General features: G+C 40.4%; 1 protein-coding gene across 1 annotated transcript in view; it reads right to left on the bottom strand.

Moving 5' to 3' along the window:
• STAU2 (staufen double-stranded RNA binding protein 2) overlaps positions 1 to 26676 on the bottom strand; it is a gene marked incomplete at its 3' end in the record, with an annotated part of 173483 nt that overhangs the window by 66451 nt on the left and 80356 nt on the right. The window contains exon 12 of the mRNA XM_080339785.1: positions 13441 to 13748. Within this exon, the coding sequence (XP_080195911.1) occupies positions 13441 to 13748 (308 nt within the window). The remainder of the gene's footprint in view (positions 1 to 13440; positions 13749 to 26676) is intronic.

The following is a 26676-nucleotide window of genomic DNA, read 5'->3' as shown; positions in this document are numbered from 1 at the left end:
CCAGTATGTGTTTATAAAGACAGTGTTCCTGTGGGGCACACGCAAAGCGAGCAACCATAATTTCAATGGCTGCCATTCAAGGGTGCAAACAGACCCACTTGTCTGACGGGAAAGCTGAAACCAGGAGAAGGGACATGGCTTTCTATAAAAAAAACACACTTATGTTGAAGAGTACCTTGCTACTCTGTTCAATTCCTCTATTCTATAACTAAGATATGTATTATTTTGTAGACATAGTAGAGAGTAGGTTAACTACAGTGATCTGAAATGCTGAATACAATCTTGCCCCCCAAATAACAAATTAATTATTCAGAAATTAAACCACCGCAAAGCACTACAAAATAATATGTTATACCTGACATGTTTCTTTGCACAAACTTATCTGCCTCTGATCCATGCAGCCACAACTATTCAGATAAATACTCTATTTTCAGGGAGAGGAGTTGAAATTAATTTTATAGTTCACAGTCAAAGGATATATGAAAATGTGGCAGCCCTAGGTTCTCCTTTTTTCATCACATGGCCTGAAAAAAAGGAGGGAGGTGAGGGATTTTGTGTTTTGCTAATAACGTATGCAAAATACAAGCATGATAAGGAGCATTTGTAGAGGAGTCTGTGTCTCGAGTATCATCCTGAGCAACTGACTAAAGGGAGAGAGGAATGTGGTTAGTTTGGAGAGAGAAAATAGTAAGGGTTTAAAATCACTTTCTAGCAAACGTATCAATGGAAATACATTTTCACATACACTCTTTTTCTTTATGAAGGTTGTCACTGGAGCGAAGAGTGGAGCAAGCATTAACTATTCTCTGTTTACAAACTGGACTTGAAAGCCCCAAACATTGCACTAATGAAGAGAGAACAGGGTCACTGTGAAACCGGGAGTACAAAACTGGCTGCCTGAGTGTGCTGAAAAGCCTGATGCTGATACTGGCACTGGGTTTGTGCACTAACCTAGGTACAGGGCACGATGCAGAAAGAAACACCCTTCTTTAATTAAAACGAGAAACAATCATTTCACTTCTGAAAATCATCCTGCTTCATTGTGCTCCCAATTCCAAATGAGACAGAATGAGACGACAGACAAAAAAACCTTCTGAAAGCCTTGGCTGCAAGTCACTGTAACTCGTCTCTTTTCTCCTTTTTCACCTTTCCTTGTTGCTTCTCTTTTTAAAGGATTTTTGCTTGAGGGCTGAATTCCCATGTTATAATTAAAGCTAAACCCCGGTCTGCTATGAATTCACCATCGCACCCTCACAATTTTGCCAGCTGAAACTTCCAGTCTTTCAGCCTTCTGGCTGTATTCCAAGTCAAGGGCCATAGCTGAGTTATCAAGTCACATTAGGATTTACTTAGATTTTGGCAGGGGACCCAGCCCGGTGCATTTAGTGCTGCCTGCAGTATTTTGAGAGACCCTGACAGCTTTTAAACTTTCTCACATGTAAACCCCCTGAATTCTAAAATCGGTTATGAAAAAAAAAATCACATTTTTTCCACAGAGCAAGTTACGTGGAGGGGAGGGTTTTAATCATTATTTGCAAGATGCTGAGGAGAAAAGCTAAAATGTGACCAAGCTGACATCCACACCACACCTGGGGATCCACACAATGCCATCAGCCAGTTATTCTCCATTTACCTTCCTTCCTTTTAGAAACTGAAATAAAAAAGAAGCACCTGGCTGCTTCTGAAGGCAAGAAGAGCAAAACTTCGGCAGCACTCGAATAAAGGGCTTTCTCCCTTGTAAGAGGGAGAGAGGTAATGATGGCCAGAAGAGAAGAAAGCTAGTTTAGACAGATTTCTGGCCAGAAGCCAGGTAGTTGGAGACTCTGTGTCAGAAAATTTACTGCCCCTTATAGCTAGATTTGCATTTGTTTTCCTAAGTCTGCATGCTGTCAAATTAATTCAGAAACATTCTTCCTGCAGCAAATATTACCTCCTGCAATAGGCTCTGTGAATTAATATGCTAGGTTTCCAAATTTACACATCTTTCCTCATAGAAACTGATATGAGAATGATTCTTATGGTTATTTTTTTGCAGAATGACTACCACTATTCTGGTTTCCTTTGAGGTCAAAAATAGGCTAATATGGACTAGATGGTCTACAGTCAGCAGAAATATTTCCGAAATAAATGGAAACTAATAAACCCACTTCTTGTAGATCTACTCTGGGTCACTGCCATCCACTGTGGTACTGCCTGCCTTCTCTCTGAAGTTAGTCAATTAAAAAACATCATAAACCAGAAAGCAATAAAATCCAGGTGCTTTGATGTTTACATGAAGCTCTCTCAAGAACAATTCTTGCTATCAGCTTGTTCTGTTTTGTCTCTCCCTCTATTCCACATTCCCAACATGTTTTCTTATTTTTGGCTAGTCATCTGTAAGTTAGGGTTTGGACACCTTGAAGCTCTTACCTACATAACACAGCCATTTGATTTCAAGTTGATTTTCAGTGTAGGAGGACACCTGCAAGTTTCTGAGAGCCAGACAGGAACCCGCGGTGAACAGGTTGCCTGGTATTGCGCAAATCGCATACGCCACTAAAATTATCAATAAAATCCTGACTGATCCACTGACTTGCTCAAAGAAACTTCTGTCCCTGTTAATCTGTATTACCTTTACAACAAAAATAGCAGCTGTCTTGAACAAATGGGGAAGTTTTGTGGCAAATAACCTGATAAAAAAGTATAAGTTTTCTTCAGAGCACAAAGCCAGTAAGTTCACACAGATAAAAGGAGTTCTCCTATTTCCTGACTTCTGTCCAGTGGTACACCACTGTAAAGATGCCAGTCAAGTGTAGAAAGCTCTACTGGTTTTGGCTGGGATGGAGCCAATTCTCTCCATGGCAGCTTCTCTGGTGCTATATTTTAGATTTTTGATCAAAACAGTGTTGTCAGCAGCGCTTACACAGCATCGAGGCCTTTTCTACTTCTCACACTGCCCCACCAGCGAGTGGGCTGGGGGAAGGCAAGAAATTGGGAGGGGACACAGCCAAACAGCTGACCCTGAGTGACCAAAGGGATATTGCACACTATATGATGTAATGCTCATCAATAAAGGCTGGAGGAAGACAGGGAGATGTTTGGAGTTACAACATCTATCTTCCTGGGTAACTGTTAAACGTGATGGAGCCCAGCTTCCTGGAGATGACTGAACACTCGCCTGCCGACAGGAAGAGGTATATGAATTCCTCGTTTTGCTTTGCTTGTGTGCACAGCTTTGCTTTACCTATTAAACTGTCTTTATCTCAGCCCAGGAGTTCCTGTGCTTTTACCTTTCCCTTTCTCTCCCCTATCCTGCTGGACAGAGTAAGTGAGCAGCTGCATGGGGCTGAGCTGCCTGCCGGGGATAATCCATAAGGGTCCTTTCAGGCACCCAATGCGGGATATGAGGGGTTGAAGATAACAACAGATTTGATCAGAGTATGCTAGATCAAATTTATAGCTGTTCAGCTATTAATTGGCAGGCTCCTGTGCTTGCCATGGGGCTTGCTTGCTTTGCTGTATATTAGAGTCTACTATTTGTTTGAGGGTGCTTTTTGCTTCTGCTCTTTCACATACTCCTTATCATCCCCTTCTGCTCTGCCTGGGAACATGCTGATAACAGCAATGGACTGGCAGATGGCCAGGGCATTGCTGCTGCTTCTGTGCTGCTGTACTGGGCAGGCTAGAACCCAAGTCCATGGGACTGTGACCATGTGTAAGTCCATGCAGGAGCATGCACATCCAGAAGCATATGTGGCCATGGAGCAGTCCATGCCAGAGCAGGTACATCCCTGAAGGAACTGTGACCCATGGGTAAGGTCACACTGGAGCAGGTACACCTCAAGAAACAGTGGCCTTGCATAAACCCATGCTGGAGAAGGGGCAAGGGGAGTCCATTGAAATGTTAGACCCTATGGTCTAGTCCAAAGGCACAAGAAGAGGAGACTGTAATGGATATAAGTCTTAGTTGTTGAAACCCATGATGTGAGTTGCATTATATAGGAAGTACTATGAGCAGAAACCCCCTAAACCAGCAGAGGATAAGCCTCACAAGAAGTAATGAAAGTGCAAGCAGTGACCCAGCCTGAGCTGACTTCGGTGCCAAATAACTCCATGCAACACACCAGCTCTCCTCTCCTGAGCAACTACCATAACAGATGGAGCCCAAGTCATGGACTAAATTAACTCAATGGAAATTTGTGGACTTCTTAAAGGGGAGGCCCATGGATTAAGGGAATTATATCTGTGTATATATCAAAGGACAAGGGCGGCAAGGCTGGGGTGGTTAATGAGGATCTGCTGGGATAGTGCGGGACCAGAACATGACATAAATGGCATGAAGTAAGTGATGGAAAATATACTGGTTTTGCTGGGACAGAGTTTTCTCCAGAGTAGCTTGTATGGTGCTATGCTTTGGATTTCTGATCAAAACAGGGTTGTTAGCACACCCACGTTTTAGCTGTTGCTGAGCAGTGCTCACACAGCTTCAAGGCCTTTTCTGCTTCTCTCGCTGCCTCACCAGCGTGTAGGCTTGGAGTGGGCAAGAAGCTGGGAGGGGACAGAGCTGGGACAGGTGAGCCCAGCTGATCAAAGGGATAGCCCACATCATATGACATCATGCTGACCAATAAAAGCAGGTGAAAAGAGAGAGGAAGGGGGGGGTATTTAGAGTCACGGTGTGTGTCTTCCCAAGTAACCATTATGCATGATGGAGCCTGGCTTTCCTGGAGATGGCTGCACACCTGCCTGCCCATGGGAAGCAGTGAACAAATCCCTTGTTTTGCTTTGCTTGCACACGCAGCTTCCATCGTTATCTCAGCCCATGAGATTTCTCACTCTCACCCTTCCGATTCTTTCCCTCAACCCACTAGGGAGGAGTGACCAAGGACCTGTGTGGGGCTTAAGCTGCCCACCAGGGTCAACCCACAACATCAGTCTGTAGAAATCTGAACATCAGGCAATAGTTGGGTACTTGGGGAAAGTGCAAACTTCACATTAGAACAAAAACAAACAACAACAACAACAAAAGTATCCGTAAGAGACAGAAACTGCGATAATGAGGATTTTGTCAACCATTTCTACAGGTGTTTATACTCCTTGGGGCTAAAGATGAATGCTGCTGGTGAGTTTACTGTACTGGCCACTGAGCACAGCACAGGCACACAAAGGGCCGGATTTCAACACTTTCAGTGATGACAGAGAACAACATCATCCCACGTGTCATTTTACAGAAACCGATGTGACCAAGGAGCACGTACAGTGGTAGCAAACTCGAGTACGACTCCAGGCACCACAACAGGAACCAAAAGCTCAGTTCCACAGTTTGTTTTGCAGAAGCAGGTATCGAATACACGGCAACACAGTCACTCCTGAGCTACTTCCAGGGGTTTCATGAATACTTAATTTTTAAATATAAATTCCCACTGCCCACTGAGTGCTAAAATCAAGGTGAATCAACTCATCATAGTTCCCTCTGGGAACTATTTTAGAACCATTTTACTATTTTACAAGAATTTCACTAACATTTGCAGTCTGGTCAGTCCTGCTGGGAAAGAAGTCTCTAACGCCTTGAGCGGGGGGCAGCCAGATGCACAGTTTATATTCATAGGATTATAAGAGGGTTTGGCCACAAATGTGGAAGAAGCAATATTTACTTTAACAGTTTTATTTGAAAAGTATTCTCTAACATAATTCTACCAATGTTTTCATTTTTTAATATTCTACTTTTTCTTGATTTTTTAGAGAGAAGATCTTCTTCAAAGAAGCATTTATCTAAAACCAGTTTGCTGGCATAGACTTCAAATCCATTTTACATGAATGATGCCAGGAAGCCTGATGTTATAATCTCAAAAGCTTCCTTCAATTAATGTTCGTTTTTTCTAATTTGAATGAGTGATGAGACGTTCGTACTCTTCAGAACTAGCCCATTTGCTGGGATTCTAGTCCCAAGCTGACAGCGGCCACAAACCTTTCTGCAGCCAACATGTTCAAGGACAGAATAGTATAATCTGGCTTTACATCCTAGTTTTTAGCACTTGCTACACTCTCCGTCATTGACTTTAGCTGGAGACTTGCTAGAACATACCTTTTGATATGTTCATCAGCAGGGAACTTTGAAAATACACTCTCTCTGACAACTAACACTACAATTACCTCCATCCTTGGAAAGGTGATGGAACAACTTATCCTTGGTGCCATCTCAAGGAATATCAAGGACAAGAGGGTCATTAGGGGCAGTCAACATGGCTTCACCAAGGGGAAGTTGTGCTTGATGAACCTCATAGACTTTTATGAGGACATAACCAGGTGGACAGATGATGGTAAAGCAGTGGATGTGGTCTATCTTGACTTCAGTAAAGCATTTGACACAGTCTCCCACAGCATCCTCGCTGCTAAACTGAATAAGTGCAGTCTGGACAATTGGGTAGTGAGGTGGACTGTGAACTGGCTGAAGGAAAGAAGCCAGAGAGTTGTGGTCAATGGGGCGGAGTCTAGTTGGAGGCCAGTATCTAGTGGAGTGCCTCAAGGGTCGGTACTGGTACTATTCAATATATTCATCAATGACTTGGATGACGGACTAAAGTGCACTGTCAGCAAGTTTGATGATGACACCAAGCTGGGAGGAGTGGCTGACACACCAGAAGGCTGTGCTGCCATCCAGCGGGACCTGGACAGGCTGGAGAGTTGGGCATGGAAAAATTTAATTAAATATAACAAGGGAAAGCGTAGAGTCCTGCATCTGAGCAGGAACAACCCCAGGGTGCAGTACAAGTTGGGGAATGACCTATTGGAGAGCAGTGTAGGGGAAAGGGACCTGGGGGTCCTGGTGGACAGCAGGATGACCATGAGCCAGCACTGTGCCCTTGTGGCCAGGAAGGCCAATGGTACCCGGGGTGTATTAGAAAGGGGGTAGTTAGTAGGTCGAGAGAGGTTCTCCTTCCCCTCTACTCTGCCCTGGTGAGACCTCATCTGGAATATTGTGTCCAGTTCTGGGCCCTCAGTTCCAGAAGGACAGGGAACTGCTGGAGAGAGTCCAGCGCAGGGCAACCAAGATGATTAAGGGAGTGGAGCATCTCCCTTATGAGGAAAGGCTGAGGCAGCTGGGTCTCCTTAGCTTGTAGGGGACTAAAGGGTGATTTCATTAATATTTATAAATACGTAAAGGGTCAGTGTCACGACGATGGAGCCAGGCTCTTCTCAGTGACAACCAATGATGGGACAAGGGGCAATGGGTTCAAACTGGAACACAAGAGGTTCCACTTAAATGTGAGAAGAAACTTCTTCTCAGTAAGGGTAACAGAGCACTGGAACAGGCTGCCCAGGGGAGTTGTGGAGTCTCCTTCTCTGGACACATTCAAAACCCGCCTGGACGCCTTCCTGTGTAACCTCATCTGGGTGTTCCTGTTCCCAACAAAACACAGTAAAAATTTTCTTTTTTCTTTTTTTTTTTTCTCAAAAGTGATTTGCGTGATTCTGAGGAAAATCACATCAGTCATTTTTATCTCATAAGAGACAGTTCTTTTTTTGTTAAGGTTAGCACAGCTTAGCTCCTCTTCGCCTCTAAATAAATAATCACTTGAGGACAATCACCACAAAATGCTTAAACGTCTAAATAAAACATCTGCTGTGTAGGTTCAGTAGATAACTACTGAGGAAGAGTGGAGGTGAATGACATAGTGGGGGCCACTTTACACAAAGCAGTGAGCCATGAGAAAGGCTGAAAGAAGCAGAGAGAAGATGATGCTTTCCCTGAGAGAGGAATGGATATGAAACAACAACAAAGAAAAAAGAAGATCCTCTGTTGCAAAAACCAAGATAGGACATTTGAGATGGGAAGGTAGTCTATAGTCCATCAGAGACCCAGAGACAGGAAATGCCCACCTATTTTCTGGGAAACCATGGAAACTTCATTTTAATGTGCTTCTTCAAAGCCCTCCATTGAAGCTTTCACCTCCCTCACAGCATTCTTGTCAGTCTGTTTTCCTTTCTTCCCATCAGTCTCCTTAGCAGGGAGACTCTGCTGAGAATGGGATGCAATCCTGAGCATTTCTCAGAATGCTTTCACCTTTCTTCTCCTCACCAGAACAACTAAAATTTAAACAAAATGTCTCATTATTCCCGTTACTGTGGCTATTTGAATTTGGAGTCAATGGGGAATCCTTGGGTTTTTTTTCTTGTCTTTCTCCCTAACCTTGCAATCCATACCAATGGATTCTTGCAATTTTCAAAGCTAATTCAGAGATTTGTGTTCTTCAAGAGCTCAAAAGACTGGTAAATGTCTTGCTGTATCCTTCTCTTTTTTATTTATCATCATGGCTTTTTTTCGTGAACACAGCAGGTTTATGGAAAACTTTGAAGTGCAGTCCTGTTGTCCAAATCCATAACTAGTGTGTCACTCTCTTGCCTTCAGAGGTACAACAATTTGTACAAGTAAATTACCTGGCCTCAGTTTTCAAGTTCTAGGTTATATTGAAGATCTGCAAAAAGAAATATCCTGGTATGCTTGCAAAGACCAATGAAACTTCAACTGAAAAAAATCCTCCTTGCTCTGGGAAGAGAAAAAGATGAGACTGAAAAAGGATAGGATGTTGCTTTTACTGAGGCAAAAAACAGCTTGAGAGGTAAGAAAGAAGGGAATTAGCTACAGCCAGGGCTCCCAAGGAGCTCTTGCAAATTAAGTACGCATATTTCACTGGGGCATGTAATGAACAAGAACTAATGAAAGGAAAGCTGCTTCCACCTAGTGAAGTCCAATGAATTTTAATTTACCTAAGTAAGCAACACCTCTTAATTTTGATCTGCCTTGGAAATGGACTTTTGAATTGAAATTGTTATTTTGGCCATCATCAATGAGTTGGCATGCTTAAACACAAAATGTTAATGAATGAAAAGCATCAGATTTCAAGATGCAAAAGTTGTGATGATGATAATTTATATCTTAATTATTTTCTTCAGGCTGAATCCCTGAATCCCTCACTCATTCCTTTTGTATTAAGAATTCCTACTGAACTCAAATCTGATTTTCATGACTGTGTTTTGCAGATTTGCTGAGGAAAGGGTTTCAGGCCCAAACTCTTCATTATTAAAAAGATCACGAACTTGTACCTATCATGAATACTGCCAACAAGTTCTGACAGTGAAATTAACATTGGTTAAAGAGAAAGAGATCTTGGGTAAAAACAGGGTGGGGATTCACAGATGTTTCCAAATTCAGGTGGGATGGATGTGAAGGTCATCCACCGTCCTCTACTAGGGCAACCAGGCACCAGTGCTGTGGTGCTGCACTTGTCAGTGGCCACAGCCAAACCTGAGAGAGAGAAGGAAACAGCCACAGCATGGCCTAAGCTATGTCTGATGGCTAGTTCAAACACTAGGCCAAGTCTGAAGTAGCCAGACCTACCTCTGCTGGCTCTTCCTGTCAGTGACTCCATACTTCAGTGAAAGCAAAGAGCAGAAACCGAGGGAAGTAACATCATCAATCACACCAGAATGACAACCCATGGCACATGCAGAATCCTTCTGTGGTGCGGACATGTCTGCATCAGACAACCCAGCACAGGGTGTGACTGACTCCAGGCAATGAGTTCATAGCATGGGGCAACAGCCCAAATTTGCAAGACACTATGTACATTGCCCAGGCTTACAGGTGAACTGGAAGTCAGGTACCTGATCTGCACAGGTGTTTATGAAAACCCAAGAAGCATCTACCATTTTAGATGATTTTACACCTTTAAATGACTTGATATTAGCATTCATAGTGCCTGTGTCAATTCTGAAAATGGTATTTAGGTGCTTTTTAAAATTTGACCTGCTCCAAGAAATTTGCAAGTATGTGCAGATCAGACCAAAGCTACGGCTCTTTCCTTGACATACACTGAAGGCTGAATTTCCCTGAAATTTTCCTCACATATATATCTCAGTAGTAAGATCCAAGCACTCCTAGACTGATTTCCAAACCCAACCTCCAACAAAGCAAAACAAATGTTTATTTAAAGCCACTGTAGGGAAAGGTTCGAGCTCAATGTCAGCCCTTGTACATAGTGTGGAAATGCAGTTTAGGCCGACCTTTGTCAACTATTCCAAACCACAAGCTGACATGTATGTGCTGCAAGTAAACACAACCTTAGAGTGTCCAATAGGACTTCTCCTGTGTGTGCAATCACTCAGAAACGTACTCTTATGCTACTGGTTGTGGAAATGAGAAACATTTGGAAATGGCCAACAACGCAACATTTAAATTCATCAGTGTATAAAATTGAATGGTTAATCACTGTACAAATGTGGAGAGGAAAAAAAAAAATAGAAATTGCATAACCACTGCAATAAAAAAAAAACATCACATAGAAACTCTATCTTGTGTGAGGTTTTATTATGTAGCCACTATGGAGAAAAAGTTAAGATCTCCAAGTCCTGCCAATGCAGCAAGCCAAGTACAGCTGCAGCCACACACTGGGACCGGCTGTGGGCATGCAATCACGGCTTTTTAAAGTTTACGATCTTTGCTTCAACCAAACTTCCAGGGCAATTTCCTACTGGGCTACCTGCAACTTGTGTTTTACCTCAGTAAAAAACGGAGGCTCAAATTATTCATGTGTAAACAGCTTTTCTAAGTGTTTCCATTTAAACAAACTCCCTGAATGATTTGCTGCACTTAAACGGTCAGCAAAAATAACTATAACTTACCTAATCTAGTTATGAAACAATGGCCAAAATACCACAGTCACTTAAAAATAGCAATTTGTACCAAAGCTGAGTTTTCCTTTAAACAATCTCTAGACAAAGTCAGCAAAACAATTAACTGGTAGATCATATTCACAAATATGAAGCAAGCACTAAAAATATTTTATTCAGAGTTTGTAAAGGCTTGCTTGGAGTATTTGTGTTTAATTATCACGGGTAATTTGAAGCCTGAGCCTAGAAAGTATCCAAGCTAAACACCTCTTTTTCAGTGACACTGAGCTGCTGCTTATCAATAACAAAAGTCTTTAGAATAAGCCATAAAACATAAATATGTAATTTTTTAGTACTTTTCCATACATTGGTCCCAATAACTCTTAATATCAACGGCTTACAATAGAACATGGTTGAGATCATACACAAATAGTTTCGAAGAATTTCAATTAAATAACCACATTTTAAAGACGTCCCCTGCAGCTAAAGAAGATCAAAACCCCCATTCAAATAAGCAAATAACATTTTTTTACATTTACAAATGAAACATCATATGTGTATTTATTGATTTTTTTAAAAAATTCAAAAATACATTGTAACAGAACAGAATGTATACGTTCTTCAATGAAAGACAAATCTATGGTTATCATTCAGACCATAATACAAATACATGCTAACAAATTTAAAAATCATTCTGGGTCATTCAGGAAACATGAAACAAGCTAGCTGTTTGCAAATGCAGTAGTTTTCTGCTTAGTAAATATGCCTGAGAAAGTTAATCTGTAAAGAAATCGGCTTTTAAACTCTTAGACACAAAGAGCTTTCCAGGCTGAAATGGTGAAGAGACCTGTGATATGCACCTGACAGGCCACCGAGCCATTTCCCACAGAGATTCTGTTCACCGCTCCACCTCGGCTCAGCCACCCCGCAGCGGCAGAGTTTCACAGCGATACCCGGCTCATTCGAGCGAGGTGTTAAAAAGCCTGCTACGATGATGTAAAACCATCAGTTACATACACAGTAGATAGGTGTTAGTATTTGAGAATCTCTACCAAACTTCTTGGTCTGTGTCAGGGCCAAGTAAAAAGTAGTAGTCTGGTTTACGGATGAAACAGATTGTATTTTTTGGCTCAAGGTAAGACCGTTTAGAAACAACTTCTACAAAAGCTTCCAGAATCAAAGCATAAAAAAACCCCAAAACAAAACAAAACAAAAACAACAAACCAAACAGGACAAACACAACCAGTCATTTTACAGTAACCACATACTGTAGGCAAGTAGGAATAAAACCAGTAACATAAATTGTGCATCAGTTCTATGAAAATAAAGTGTTACTAGTAGACACACAAGCAATCTGACAAGATGAAAGCAAGCAGTGAAAACTTCACGGATTGAATTTCTTTTCATCAGAATTCATCTGTTTCTACTGCAGCCAAGTAACAAATGGAACTCAGAAAAACTGAATTCCTATTAGCAGCTTAACTCTACCATGGTAAGACATAGACTTTTACTATTTCTTGCATCAAGAGACATTCAAACTAATGAATCAAAAATGACATTTTAAAAATCAAGACCAAAAGAAAGCTGAATGTACATTTCAGACAGAAACAGCATTAGGTCAAATCCACAACTGGTGATATCTGATGTACGCAAATGTAATTTAACTGTGCTGCTTATGCCAACAGAACATCTGACACTATTTCTCAAATTCTAGCAGCCTCTTCTAAATCACTTCCAACAACTGCATACTTTGTAAATTACATGGGCTTTGATGAAAAAAATCATTATCAGGCATGCAGAAATTCTAACAGAAACCTCTCATTTCCAGAATTTGGTTACATGATCAAATTACATACGCTAGAACATACAGAACCAACTTTTCAAATGAAACAAATTCACAACTCTGGAAAAAAACAAAAACAAAACCCAACCAAACCCAAAAACTTACGACAGGAAAAAGAATATTTCTACATAGCTGGTCCTATCCTCCGACAGTTCAACATGGTAAAATGAGCTACTATCCAAATACGTGTGTAATTTTGCATGTAATGGTGACTGGGAAGAGGCTTCCTTTCCCCATCTTCCACACTGCAGAAAGGACTGGATGCACTACAGCAGCTGCCACTGTCCTACGAAACGCTGGGTCTTTGCCACTGCTGGATACAGGTCACCAGTGCTGAAGGACTCGTGCGCTGACCCAGCGCGGTTCATCTTACATTCTCTAGTACTGACTGTGATGTCAAAAACATTCTGCACTGCTCTGACACCAGGTCTGCTCCTAGGCTGCACCTTCTGGTCAAAACGTTGTTCTACAGGTGACAACTAAGAGGTGCAGGGTGGGAAGCACAGTAACGGCTTTAACGACCCGGCCCAGAAGACAAACGCAAAGTTAAAGTGGTGCATCAGTACCTTCTGGATCAGAGTTGAAGCGAGAAACCGAGGCCAGAGCAGTATGTAAAGCTTCTAATGTCAACAGGTGAGAACCCTCAAAGAAGTGCAAGCAAAAAGCATATTTTAAGCCTGTAATTATTTGAGCAGAATAAACAAAGGGAATAAACAAAGGAGAGAAAGATGGCCTGCAGTAAGGTGAATGGAAGGAATGAAAAAAAGCGAAGGAAGGACATGTGTATTGGTGCAGGGTTGTATCTCCTGGACCCAGAAACTGCCTTGGACACCAGCTAATTTTACAAGATAAGTTACATGCATGCCCACATTCAAGAGGGCAAGAGTGAAACCTTGATGGCAATGCTATGATTCTGGCTGAAGAGCTTCATTTTCCCCCTCCCATACCTGAAAGCCTTGAATCCTTGCCAAATACTCCAGCTGTTTTGAAGGCTGCACTGCAGAACAGGGGGAAGCAGGAGATATTCCTTTTAGACCTATGGCTTCGGCAGTTGGGGATGTTCCGTTCATGAGAAGTTCCCTGGCAATCGTAGCTGTGCTATTTGTTGTAGGAGATATGCTGAAGAAAGAGCTAGAAGTCTGGCTCATTTCTTTGGATGACAAATAGCTTACAGTGGTACCAGGAGCTGATTTGTTGCGGCTTGCTTCCATCTCTTGATAAACATCGGGAGAGAGATGGAGTATTCCCTTTGGTGCTGAAAATAAAAACAAAGATCATTCTCATTACTCTACAACAGGTTTGATGTGTAGGCACTTTTCATTAACTTTTTTTTCATTGGAAAACAAAGTAACATTTCTAAAATGTATCTTTTTTCCACAGTAACAGTAAATGAAGTCTAACCTCAGTGCCAGGAAAGGTCATGGAGCAGATGATCTTGAGTAACATTACAGGGCACATACAAGAGAACCATATGCTCAGGCAAAGTCAGCAAGGGTTTATGAAGGGCAGGTCCTGTTTGACCAACCTGATCTCCTTCTACAACAAGGTAACTCACCTAGTAGATAAAGGAAAGGCTGGGGATGTTGTGTCCTTAGACTGCAGTAAGGCCTTTGACAACATATCCCACAGCATTCTCCTGGAGAAGCTGGCAGCTCATGGTCTGGATGGGTGTATTCTGTGATGGATAAAGAACTGTCTGGATGGCCAGGCCCAACGAGTTGTGGTGAACACAACCAAATCCAGTTGGCAGCCGGTCACGAGTGGTGTTCCCCAGGGCTCAGTGCTGGGGCCAGTTCTGTTTAATCTCTTTATCACTGATCTGGATGAGGGGATTGAGTGCACCCTAAGTAAGTTTGCAGATGACACTAAATTGGGTGGGCGTGTTGATCTGCTTGAGGGTAGGAAGGTTCTACAGTGGGATCTGGACCAGCCGGCTCAATGGGCTCGGGCCAGTTGTATGAGGTTTAACAAGGCCAAGTGCCAGGTCTTGCACTTGGGTCACAACAACCCCAGGGAGTGCTACAGGCTCGGGGAAGAGTGGCTGGAAAGCTGCCTGGCAGAAAAGGATCTGGGAGTGTTGACTGACAACCAGCTGAACATGAGCCAGCAGTGTGCCCAGGTGGCCAAAAAGGCCAACAGCATCCTGGCTTGTATCAGGAATAGTGTGGCCAGCAGGACTAGAGAAGTGATTGTGCCACTGTACTCGGCACTGGTGAGGCCTCATCTTGAATACTGTGCTCACAGTTTGGGCCCCTCATCATGAGGATGTTGAAGTATTCAAGTGAGTGCAGAGGAAGGTGAGGAAGGTGGTGATGGGTCTGGAACACAAGTCTGATGAGGGAACTGGGGCTGTTCAGCCTGAAGAAAAGGAGGCTGAGGGGAGACCTTATTGCTGTCTGCAGCTACCTGAAAGGAGGTTGTAGCATGGAGGGTGTTGGTCTCTTCTCCCAAGTAGCAAGTGATAGCAGAGAGGAAGTGGCCTCAAGTTGTGCCAGGGGAAGTTTAGATTGGATACTAGGAAAAAACTCCTCACAGAAAGGGTTGTCAGGCGTTGGAACGGGCTGCCCAGGTGAGTGGTGGAGTCACCATTCCTGGAGGTGCTTAAAAGACGAGGTGCTTAGGGACATGGTTTAGTGCTAGAGTTAGGTTATGGTTGGACTCGATGATCCTGAGGGTCTCATCCAACTGAAATGATTCTATGATTCTATAACTTAATTTAGAAACAAAACAGATCTGCAGTGTCCCTCTTTTCCCACTCTTTTTAAGAAGGTACTTACCTGGACTTTAAAGTTGTGGCTAGAACAGAGCACACAATATGAAGTAAGGTTTGGAGATCTACAAGCCACAAGGAACAGCTACTATTATATTTCAAAACCATAGAACAATCATTTCACTGCAATCTTCTGCCTCCTGATACAATAATTTCATCTGTTTTTTCACAAATAATTTAAACTCGCCTATGTCAGCACTATCACCACCAGAAATAGTTATTTTCTCTCCCACCTACAGCTGGTGTTTGTAGTCTCCAGCTGCTCTATCAGTTGTGCCAGCACCAGCACCTGTAGGACCATGAGAACGAGCAGCTGGAGGCAAAAAAAGGGCAGGAGGCTTCTTGCAGTAGCCACATTGCCTCAAGTGCTGCCTTAAAGTGTTTGCTGAATTACAACAGCAGCCTGTGCTTAAACAACCCTTAATTGCGTTGAATTACTCTGCTAATGACTGACTGCTCTGCAATGAAGAGGAATTTATTTATTTTATTTAGCTGCATATATGGCACCCTATAGTTTGCAGATCGCTACCTACCTTGGACAACATTCTTACCGAACAAGGAAGGCATGTATGTGTCATCATTAAAATCAACAGGAGTCTGGGTAAACATTAAAAAAATCTAAATTTATTTATGTGAATTACTTTTAAATACTTGTAGTGACATGTAAATGAGGGATAATTTGTTCACATCACCAAATTTTTAATGTATTTTTAGAAAATATATCAGCCCTAAACCTGCTTGAAAACAGGAGTCCATACTTGATTTGTTTTGCTCATATTCCTGTGTATGGAAATGTGTAGCATTAAGGCTGATGTCTGTTAGTTTTCACATACAATAAAGTATTTATTGGAAACATGAGTACCCAGTTTGCTGATATAAGAGGAAAACCTCTTTCTTATTACTAATGAATTAAAAAATGAGCTTGAAATGTGTAATTTCATATTAATAGCATACTTAAATCTTCTAGCACATACCTGAAAACAACACTGGTGAAACTGAGACGTATGGCATTTCATCTTAGGGATGATAAACCTGTTTGTTAACTGATTTAGTAATCCCAAGAGAAATCAAAGGGTTCAATGTGTAATGCATTTGCAGTACATATTAAATTCATCTCAGAATGCAGAATAAATTCCAAGAGTGGTAGAAAATTAATTTCCAGTTTCCTAGAAAAGATTCCTCTAATCCTAGCAGCGCAAGTAGTATTTTTAAATAAAATGTCTACCACAAGGAGAAGACTCAAAAAATATTACCTGTAATTAATATCCTCATTTTCAGCTACATGGTAAAAATCGAACTTCCTCACTGCTGACTCAGCAAACTTCTTCCAGGTGAATCTTTTAATCGATTTACTCACACATTTGGCTTTTAAATTAATATTGCTCTCAGAGAGTTAGAGCATCAGTTTATACCCTTCAGAAAGACATATCTGTTCCATGTCTAATACACCTGATTGCTCTCCCCACCACATTCGCGAGGATGCAGAGCCTGGTTGGACCCTGAACTGTAACGCCAGAGGCGTTTTGCTCAGTCTTAACAACTGGCTCCAAAGCCTGTGGACCCTGCGCTGCACTCCAGAGCTAAGCACAAATTCAAGACACAGCTACTGGGAAAGACAGAGCACAAGGTCCCTAAGATTTATTTTTGCCAGTTGGGACAATTTAGAATATAACCTTATAGGTAACAACAACTGTGTAACACATTGCATTATTTTACAGCACATAATCTCTACAGGATAGACTGATTCTATACCCTTTTTCTGAGACTATAACTTCCAAGGCCTATCACTGCACATATCTTTAAATAGTATACAACAGATAACATGAATGAAAACTACAAGAGATAATACAGATATTGATAGTTGACATCACGTTACAAAACCAAATGGTAATGATCATAGTGAGTGGCAGCTCTTCACCTTCAAAGACCTGCCCTCTGTAAATCTAATTTCTTACAAATATTTGAGAAACAGAAACGAAAATTGAACAAAAGGTAAAACATCATGCTTGTTTAGAAATAATATCAACTAACCCCCCCAACCATTTTTAGAAAAACATAGTACAACATTAACTCAAAAAAAAGTTAAAAGAAGCTTAAAACCAAGTCCAATGCTGCAGATGTCTGTTCCATTGATGTAATATTACTTAAAACAAACATTTTACATGCTTTCTCAGCCATTTCACTGTTTTTACATGATCCACCCAAATATCTAACTGCTGTCTGGAACAATGGTTTGGAACACTTCCAGATTACTAAGCTTTCTAAATGTTAAAATAACTAATATGCAGCATATGATGAATAAAAAGATATTGAGCAGAGTATAGCAAATGCTCCTAAAGTACTGACTTTAATGGTGATGTTAAATTAATAATAGTACTTTTATACTTATGCAACACCTTTCTGCTTAAGACTTCAAAGTGCTTTATAAGCAATAATTAATTTAAATCATACATTGGCTCTGAGGGGCAGATATTATATTACCATCATTGATTATCTCTGGAAACAAAGTAATGTAATATTCCAGGCATTACATTAATATAGTTGCAAGCTATTAACTTTTTATATTCATGGCCCATGTTTCATGAAGCTTCTTACAAACTTGTTTTAAAAAGCCAATAAAAACTTGGTCTCTTTGAAAACTTCTAGCCAGCATATGTTAATTGTAATTCGTTATCTATTTTTAATATATTATTGAAGATTTTTTAAATAGCATTCATCACTGGTGTCTGCTTACTTCAACTCTGCTGAATTGTAGAAGAGTATTTTAGATGTAACAGTTTAGTTACAGTAGTAAAGATGTGATCACAAGACAACGAGTATGACATCAAGAGAGGAGTAAGTCTAAGAACAAAAGAACGCTTCAGAATTTACTGTGATTAGTCTTCAGACAAGCACTTTAATAAAAAACATGGGAGAAATAAATACTATCCCCTAACACCTTTATGCATTGCAGGAGAACACCTCTAGGTGAATATTTTTATACTTTATTTTTTTTTTAGCTGAAAGCCAAACACAAGATTATTGTGTCCACTAAGTATTTATCCCATACTAATTTCAGCAGATTCCAAAGGTGGCATCATAATTATTAGGGGTCATAGGTCTATAATACTATCATTCAGACCAACAACATTGCACCTTCTGCCAGACATTAACTTAGAGGTACATTCATGAAACATGTTAAAATAATTTCCATCTATATTATTTAAACCTGTGGGCAAATGTGCTATGAAAATACTCAGGTTAGTTATGCAATATAATCACTAACATTTGAAAAACATGTCTTATTCATCCCTGGCAGTAATTGTTAGCAGTCTCTCGCAATCTTCTGGAGTCTCTGAAAAGCCCACACCAAAGCCTTCTCTTACCTAAGGATAAATTTTGTGATCTTCCACTGTCTACTTTTGCTGTCACATACTACACAACTGCAAAATGGTTTAGACTCCAAGTCTATTGTATGATTAGAAATCATACAAATGTATGATTAAGACACAAAATGGCCCAGCTTGTCTTTCTCAAGCCTTCCCACTGAAATGTAATCTCGATGCTTTGATTCCAGTTATTTTCATAGCAGCAGTAGTAGAGGCACTGTCCAAAAATCTGTTGAGTGGCATTATTATTTCATAAACCCCTTCTCTACAGGGTCTCCTTGGCTGGGATGACAGGAGGACCTTTCTACAAAAAGGTCCTCCACTGTCTGGCCCTTCACTCCTTATGGAGTTCACGGAAAATGAAAATAACCATCGGAGGGAGTTTCTGCATGGGGAATGAGGTGAGGAAGGAGAATGACTGATAGTATCACCAAATGAGCCTCAGTGTAATAAGACTCCCCCAAAACTGAATTTATTGATACAAGGAGAGTGACAAGTTACCCCACAGCAGTGGGCTAAATTAAGAGAAGTTCTGAGTGATGACAGTGTTGCCTGCAGACTCACACGTGTTATGTTAGTGCCCACACTGGTACCACTGGTGTCTCATTTTCAATTTTCTGTTTCTGTCAGGAAGATGAGAAAACATGAAAAGCCGAAATTTTGATTTTATCATTGAACTCTGAAAGATGACCTACAGGATCAGGCTTGCATTGTCAATCTGCATATAGTTATCAGTGCTAATTTTCTCTTTTCTACTTGGTCAACGCTGTAGGGATGCTCTTCCTCTGCCTTCACTTAGTAACCTCTCCTGGTTCAAGGACACTCCGTACACTTGGTCTAAACCACAACTTTATTCTCTTTCAGAAAATGACAATTTTCTCCCTGGGCTCTCACCTGTCCTACAGGTAGGCTGGACCTGCTGGTGCTTCAGAAGCGTCAGCAGCATCAGCCAGTGTACGACTTCCCCTGACACCCCTGAAGAGCAGATATTCTTCCCTGAAGTACAATCACTGACGTGGGGCACCAGCATGAAGGAGTACCTTCATGTCTTGTGTAATGATGCAAGGTAAACCATAATATAATTCTGTATATGACATGCTCATAAATTAAGTTCAACACCCTGATATTTGAAATAACCCCTCACTGGATGAAGAAAAGATTATTCATAAAGAGATAATTGGTATTTTTGGAACTGAATATAATACTTGACAGATAATCATCAAAAGCTTTGTTTCAGATTATGCTACCTGTATCACATTGAATAAAGCCTTCTTATATTGTACTGCTTAAAATACGCGGCAATACCTTGAAGTTAAGCATTAAGTGGGAAATGTTAGACCCAGAATTAATGCTGACTTCACTATTATACAAGTTAAAATGCACAAAACCTTAAGAGGCATGGAGGACTTTCACATGCAACAACTGCTCCACACAGCTGGCAGGTTCTCAACATGCCCTAGAATATGGCCCATTACAAATCCACTGAGAGCAACATAGAGCATTTACAAACCCAAATAACTATTTCAATAACAAGACTGAAAAATGTAAATATTCTCATCAAAATAAATCATTGTTTTATACTTCACTCACTGTCAAAGCCCACTTATATACTAGAATATTTTCAAATTTTCTTTTAGTACCTCAGTAGGAACTCAGAAAACATCAGTCAAACAATTGAATAGGCAAGTAGTATGGCCATTATGTTCTCAGTAATAGTCTACAGACAATCTTGGCTTAAAATACGAAGATGCAATCATTACCTACTTAACACAGCTATCTGTGGTATTTCTAAGTCACCAGCTACTGCAATATCCAGACATGAAAAAATGTTTCACCATTACACAACGTCCTTCAAACAAAGGATCTCAGCTACATGACCTTAAACAAATTGATGTTATATAATGTCACTGATTAAAATACTAGTTTATCTAACCTTAAAATAACCATGACACTGAAGTCAATGCTATTTAGTTCTTCACAAAGCCAGGTCTTGATATCTTTAATTTCACTGCAACACTTTCTGTACAGCCACAAAGGAAACTCTACTATTGCAGGAGACTTAAATTATATAAATTTATGTACCATTTGGTGTTTTACTCATGTGAGGAAAGTTCTTTAAAATCTCCCACAGCTTTACTCCTGCCTGGGAACATAAGATTTTGGTAAAAATGAGACTTAAGTGTTTGCAGCAGGGAATTTCTACAGGATATTGTATTAACTATTCCAATAGAGAGATGAAACACCTACACCATTCTTTTCATATGATAATTTCTGCATCATAAATTTCCAACAATATATCAGTGTACCAGCTAATGTAAGATTAGGATGAAGCAGGTTCTGAAAAGAAGCAGAAGAAAGAACAGTACTTTCTTATCAGTAAAGAGAATGAGCAAATTTGGAGGAAGAGCAAATCAAGCTAGTGAGCTCACAGATCAAGGCGCTTGTAAAAGCTGCAAGAAAATGATTTTGGAGGGGGTAAAGCAAGTAGGAGAGTGCCTAAGTGCAACCAGGTGACCTGTGCAGGTGAAACTCCTCATTAAGAGATTAAGAGGGGAATGAGAATTGTGATGATGGAAACAAAGGCATGACCCACACGTAGAAGAGATGAAAGAATGATCAAGTCTACCAGACAAGGACAGAGAGGTTGCTGAAACTGGGAAGGTCAAGGGGGACATCAACAAGCACAGCATAGGTATGAGTAAGTATGAGTGAAGATGAAATCAAAGGAGGAGAAAGCAGTGGGGGAGTAGAAGTCACAGGGATACATGTTTGATGTAAAGGCAAGAGGATGGAGAAGAGAACGGAGAATTAAGTCCTGGTTCTGACAGCAATAAAGCTTCAGTTCAGTTCTTCAGGACATTATTATCCCAGACTAAGGGTGAGGTACTTGGGGGGTTCCAGGCTGGGGGAAGGGAATAGGAAACAGAGAAAAGACTTCAGAAAAGTGAAGGTAGATAAGAGAAAAACAGTATTACAGTTAATTGTGTGATATTGTTCCATTTGCTTGGCTGAAGACAGAAATCCAAATGCAGATAATTTGCAGAATTACATTATTAAATCTGAACTTGAGACTTAACATCAAAAAAGAGCTCTGTGCTGCTATTTCCCTTGCAGTTGTGTTTTTTCAAAGGAATAGACTAGCAACCTTGAATAAACATAGATCATATAGGAATTTTATGGGATGGGGAAAAGCAAAAGAAGAATTTCTCTGAAATTATCTCCACCCACATAGCTGGCTATCTACTGTTTTGGTGGCTCTTCCCTCTTGATACATTTTACACATCAAGGGCTTAATGGTTAAGAAGTCTCCTAGAAAGCTAAGACAGGCTCCTTCACAGCCTGAGGGCACCCAAACCACAACCCTCACAGCCCAAGTGTATGTTTCTTACATGTGCACAATCCACACTACTCAAGAACGAGGCAGCAGGTTGGGGTTGTTTTATAACCTGTATCTGAAATATGCAGAATATAATATGTGGAAACCAGCCAAGGGACACCAGAATACACATCCGCACCTTCACTCACAAGGGCTTTAATCAAAAGACAGACTACAAAGTCACGATTCCTTTAGATCGCTCCTTCCCTGTGGATTTCTTGCATTTTGTCAGCATCTGATTTTTTATTTTCTGTCTGCAAATCATAATTATATTAGGTGCACATCTCCAAAAGGTGGCTGCCATTATCCAGATCACTCTGCACTCTGTGACCACTCACCTGGTGAAGAGGGAAACTAAATCTGTCTCCCATCTTTCTGGGCTTGTGTTTAAAACACTACGCGCTTTAGAAATATACATTGTACTCTGAACTCAGCAAAGAAAGCATCACATCTGAACATACAAAACCTGCAGGACTTAAAGCACCAAACTGAGAATCTAAAAAGGGGAAACGTGGGGAAAGGAGTAGGACCAATCGCAGTTGTGGTCTTACACACCTGAATTGTGCCCAAACCCCACTTACAAAAATGCCGATTTGGATCTTGCCACTAGAGCTCAAATAGCAAGGAAAAAATAACCACAGTCCCTTTCCTGTTTTGTTAATATTAAGTGTCTTTTAATATTAGGTGTTTTAGAAGGTTTTTCAACTATATCAGACATATATACAAGTTGTATTTAATTGGTATTGTTCTGGGTAAAATATTATCTCATTCTCATTGCTAGATGAAACTGAGAAATATAACATTAAGTATTAACAATGCCAAATACAGTACAGACTTCCTAGCTTCAATAACTCAGGGGAGAAACACAACTGGACAAATCTCATCTGCTTCTGAATTTAATTTTCGTATATCTTCAGTTAGAAAGAAAATCTAGATTTCTCAAGACTCTTGCTAGAAGACTGAAAAACAGGGTTAGTATTTTTTTTCTCCTCTTTTTAAATTAGCACATCAGCTCAGCAGCTACAGAGGCAAGGTGTTATTTAAACACAACTAACTGCTCTAAGACACCCTTGGCAAAGTTGTGAGACATACAGAGAACACACAAGTGTCTCGACTGATGGAATGGCTCCCTGAAACACACAGTGAGGGTATAATGTTCACCTGACAGTATGCTTGCTAAAAAAAACCCCCACAAAACAAACAAACAAAGCCCCCCATCCAAACAGAGGGAAAACTACTCTTCTGTGGCCTATATTTCAACAAATAAGTGGTGGTGTCAGCTCCTCTTACTGTGGTTTCTATTCAGAATGACCAGTAATTGAATAAATGATAGGACAAGGGGTAATGGGTACAAACTGGAACACAAAAGGTTCCACTTAAATTTGAGAAGAAACAACTTCTCAGTGAGGGTGACAGAGCACTGGAACAGGCTGCCCAGGGGGGTTGTGGAGTTTCCTTCTCTGGAAATATTCAAAACCTGCCTGGACGCCTTCCTGTGTAACCTCATCCAGGTGTTCCTGCTCCAGCGGGGGGATTGGACTAGATGATCTTTTGAGGTCCCTTCCAACACCTAACAGTCTGCGATTCTGTGAAATGCTTGGTGACGTATCAACTTGACCCCTAGCAAGAATGTATTATAATTGACAAAGTTCAGTAAGTTTGGAAGCAATTCAAAAGTGAAGTCCAATGAAGCAGCAGTAATTTTTGAGCAAAAAGGTGAACAATCCACTGAAAATCACCTTCAAAATACACCCAAAAGAATTAAATATTTCAGCAAAATATAACACACAGACATTCAAATTAAAGATGTCTGAAATGCAAACCAAAAACTTTCTTCCAAACTGTAGACTTCGGTTACTATTCATGGAAATACAGGAAAATTAAATTATCTACTGGAAGTCTTCACACCAAAATCCCCAGTTGAAACATAAACATGTAGAGCACTATAAAAAAAAGGCTTTATAAAAGTAGTGAGGGCCAGAACTCAATTCACACAAGTGCACAGAAGTTCACATTGATTTTGTTTCCTCCAAAGTGAAGATGTATTAGTACGCAAAATTTCATAAATACATGATTTATTTTGCACTTATTTTCTCAAAAAAACTGATGAAGAAATATCTAAGAATTCGAGTGCAAACATAAATTCAGGGCTCACAGTAACACCATATAATTTCATGTTTTTTATATTTCTTATATTCTTAATCTCTTATTATTTAAGTAGATTTTAAAAAATACTAAAATTAATGTTTTTATGGAAAAATGCTCAAATTTCCTCATCACAGATTTAAGAAACTCTTTTGAATATCTATTTGCTTTTTTCTCATTGCCTTTTTTCTTTTTTTTTTTACTGAGCACAATTGCATGAGATCAAGTATCTTTGTTCCTTAGGACATCATCTGCTCCTGCTGCTCATTTACCATCTGAAATCATCACAATCTGTTGGTAACAATCTCATAATCTTCACAGTAACTAACTGTGATGTCACAAACAAATGATTATGATTTCAGGTGGTGAAAAAACAGCAGGAACAGATGTAGTCTGAAGAACAAAGACTGTAAAGTCATGCATGAATCCCTAGTAATAAAATGTTAGGCAAGAAAAACAAAGGGCCTGTCCTTTACAGAGAGGTAGGATTGCTCTGAATGTAATTTTTTTATTATTAGTTTTTCAATAGTTTGTGAATCCCAAAATTGCTGGAAACAGATAAAAGAAAACTATAATATGGAAAATTGAGGGTGGGGAACATATAAAAACAGTTAGAATCACACAGAATCACACAGAATCACAGAATGTTAGGGACTGGAAGCGACCTCAGAAGATCACATAGTCCAAACTCCCTGCCGGAGCAGGAACACTTAGATGAGGTTACATAGGAATGTGTCCAGGTGGGTTTTGAATGTCTCCAGAGAAGGAGACTCCACAACCCCCTGGGCAGCCTGTTCCAGTGTTCTGTCACCCTCACTGAGAAGAAGTTTCTTCTCATGTTTAAGTGGAACCTCTTGTGTTCCAGTTTGAACCCATTACCCCTTGTCCTATCATTGGTTGTCACCGAGAAGAGCCTGGCTCCATCCTCATGATCCTCACCCTTTATATATTTGTAAACATTAATGAGGCCACCCCTCAGTCTCCTCCAAACTAAAGAGACTCAGCTCCCTCTGAGGGACCCAGAACTGGACACAATATTCCAGGTGTGGTCTCACCAGGGCAGAGTAGAGGGAAAGGAGAACCTCTCTGGACCTACTAACAACCCCTTCTAATACACCACAGGATGCCATTGGCCTTCCTGACCACAAGGGCACAGTGCTGGCTCACGGTCATCCTGCTGTCCACCAGGACCCCCAGCTCCCTTTCCCCTATGCTGCTCTCTAATAGGTCATTCCCCAACTTACACTGGAACCAGTTAGGGCAATTTTTTCCTTGTTAGAATTATAATACATAAAACCACTGTTATATTTTCTTTTTTTTTAATATATTTTTTGTTCTTCGTAGCTCATCTACAGCTTCTCCTAGAAGACATATACTGTATCAGTTTGCGATTACCCCATCCAGAAATATAAAACCAAAATAAGTTCCCAAGAAAATGTACTTTGCATTAAGATTGTCTATATGTCTCATGTTTTGTTTTTGTTGATAACTGCTTAAGTCAAATCCAGAGAGATAAATGAACATTCTGTTGATTCTCTATGGGCTGCAAATGGTTGTGGTCTACCCACAGTGTCTCAATGTCTCTTCCAGAGGATCAGGGAAAAAACCCAATATTCTTGTTATTTCGTATGTGAAAAAATGTCTAAGATACCCCAAAACCAAAAAACAATTAGCTTCCTGCTTCAGCTTTAAGACTGTAAAATGAAGACGAAAGGTAAAGAAATAAACCTGTAGGAAGAAGCTTTGCCAATGAGTAGGATGAACAGACTGAAGTTTGCTGCAAGGATAGCTGCAGATGTGATGTGATAGACGGGAACAGGAGATGTTAATTTTCAAGGTATTTCATAGGGAATACTATAAATGCAATGAGCAAGTACATAGGAAGATACTGAGTGAAGGGTATTTCCCAGCAAAAATGAACTACATGTCATGATCTTTGTTTTTGTTCTACTAAAGTACACAACTTCATTTTACTATTCCGGTTTTGTTTCACACAGTTTCACATAAAGATGTACTGCATTATGCACACAGAGTATCTGTCTGGAAAAGGAAACTGATGCACAGTATGTTGTCCTAACAAGGACACTGTTGTATTCTTGGAATAAAATTACTGGAAATGCAAACAAGAGCTGCCAAATGGTAGATCCAGCAACCTCAGGGCCTACATTAGATTTTCAAGACCACAAAGTTAAGTTTTAGGGTCACAACAAATCCAAACTGTACATTTGTTGTATAAGCGAAGATACAGAAGGGAGGAAGTTGCTCCATTTGCCCTCTTTAAAATTTCCCATAATAATGCTGACCCTGCAAGAGTAGATAAGTCTACTTATAACTGTTGTTCTTAAATATAAACTAGCATATTCCTACCAGAAAGGATGTGACATTTTTGATATAAAATACTGGAAGTTTTTGGAGCTGCCTTAAACAAAAAACATGTGTTTCACAGGTATATGAGAGATCATTCATGCAAGTGATCTCTTCTCCCATTGAAAAGGAGAAGACACTTCAGACTTCCCCAGTTCTC

Source organism: Nesoenas mayeri (genome assembly GCF_963082525.1).
Source record: "Nesoenas mayeri genome assembly, chromosome: 2".
NCBI classification, from domain to species: domain Eukaryota; kingdom Metazoa; phylum Chordata; class Aves; order Columbiformes; family Columbidae; genus Nesoenas; species Nesoenas mayeri.
Note: the sequence above shows the minus strand (reverse complement) of the source record. Positions and strands in the feature narration are given on the sequence as shown.